Here is a 1,061-nt window from a genome sequence, read left to right on the forward strand (position 1 = left end):
TCAATCACTTGTGTCTGCAACAGACAAGTCAGTGTACCTTGAAATGTGCACAAATTTAAATACTTTTACACTATAAAGTAGCATTTATTGCCCGTTATTACCGTGCTTGGAATGGAGTCCGGGTCCAGCTTCTTTTGAGGAGGGCCTGCCATTTGTGCTGGACCTCCAGGAAAGCCTCCTGGGAAAGCGCCTGATTGTGGCCCTGCCATTTGCGCACCATACGGGCCTGACATTGGGCTCCCTTCAGATCAGAAACAAAAAGAGTTATTTAAGCTAGTCAACATTTGCCTCTAAAAATAGTGAATAGAGGTGAGGTGTGTCATTTCTGCACCACAAATGCAAGAGAAAAAATAAAGACAGTTTCTGTTAACATAACTCACATTTAGTCAGATAGTCCCGAACCAAACTCACACAACTGGTTGAACTAATGTTGCTGCCAGACTCGTGCTGAGGCCTCTCTCATAAAACATTGGCTACCCAGTAATGTCTGAACAAACTTTTTTTTTTAAGTCTCATGTAGGTGGATTGTTTTATACGAGGATTTAGGATTAACATATACACTACCAGTCAAAATTTGGAATATTTAAGATTTTTCTATATTTTTGAAAGAAGCCTCTTATGCTCACCAAGGCTGCATTTATTTGATAAAAAAACATTATTATGATATATTACAGTTTAAAAGAACTATTTTCTATCTTAATACATTTTTAGATATTCAAATCAACGCTTCTTTTGAACTTTCTTTTTCATCAAAAAATCTTGAAAAAATATGGCACATTTTCCACAAAAAAATCACACAGCACAACTGTTTTCAACACTTATAATAAGAAATGTTTCTTGAGCAGCAAATCAGCATATTAGAATGATTTCTGAAGGATCATGTGACTCTGAAGACTGGAGTAATTATGCTGAAAATTCAGCTTTGCATCACAGGAATAAATTATATTTAAAAATATATTCAAATAGAAAATAGTTCTTATAAACTGTAATAATATTTCAAAATATTACTGTTTTTACTGTATTTTTGATTGAATAAATGCAGCCTTGGTGAGCATAAGAGA

The 1,061-nt window shown here is 34.5% G+C and overlaps 1 protein-coding gene across 1 annotated transcript in view; it reads right to left on the bottom strand.

Moving 5' to 3' along the window:
* LOC107740605 (protein transport protein Sec24D-like) overlaps nucleotides 1-1,061 on the bottom strand; it is a 58,732-nt gene that overhangs the window by 36,318 nt on the left and 21,353 nt on the right. The window contains 1 exon segment of the mRNA XM_016553113.1: nucleotides 191-241. Within this exon segment, the coding sequence (XP_016408599.1) occupies nucleotides 191-241 (51 nt within the window).

This window comes from Sinocyclocheilus rhinocerous, unplaced genomic scaffold (genome assembly GCF_001515625.1).
Source record: "Sinocyclocheilus rhinocerous isolate Xijiao unplaced genomic scaffold, SAMN03320098_v1.1 scaffold2146, whole genome shotgun sequence".
NCBI classification, from domain to species: domain Eukaryota; kingdom Metazoa; phylum Chordata; class Actinopteri; order Cypriniformes; family Cyprinidae; genus Sinocyclocheilus; species Sinocyclocheilus rhinocerous.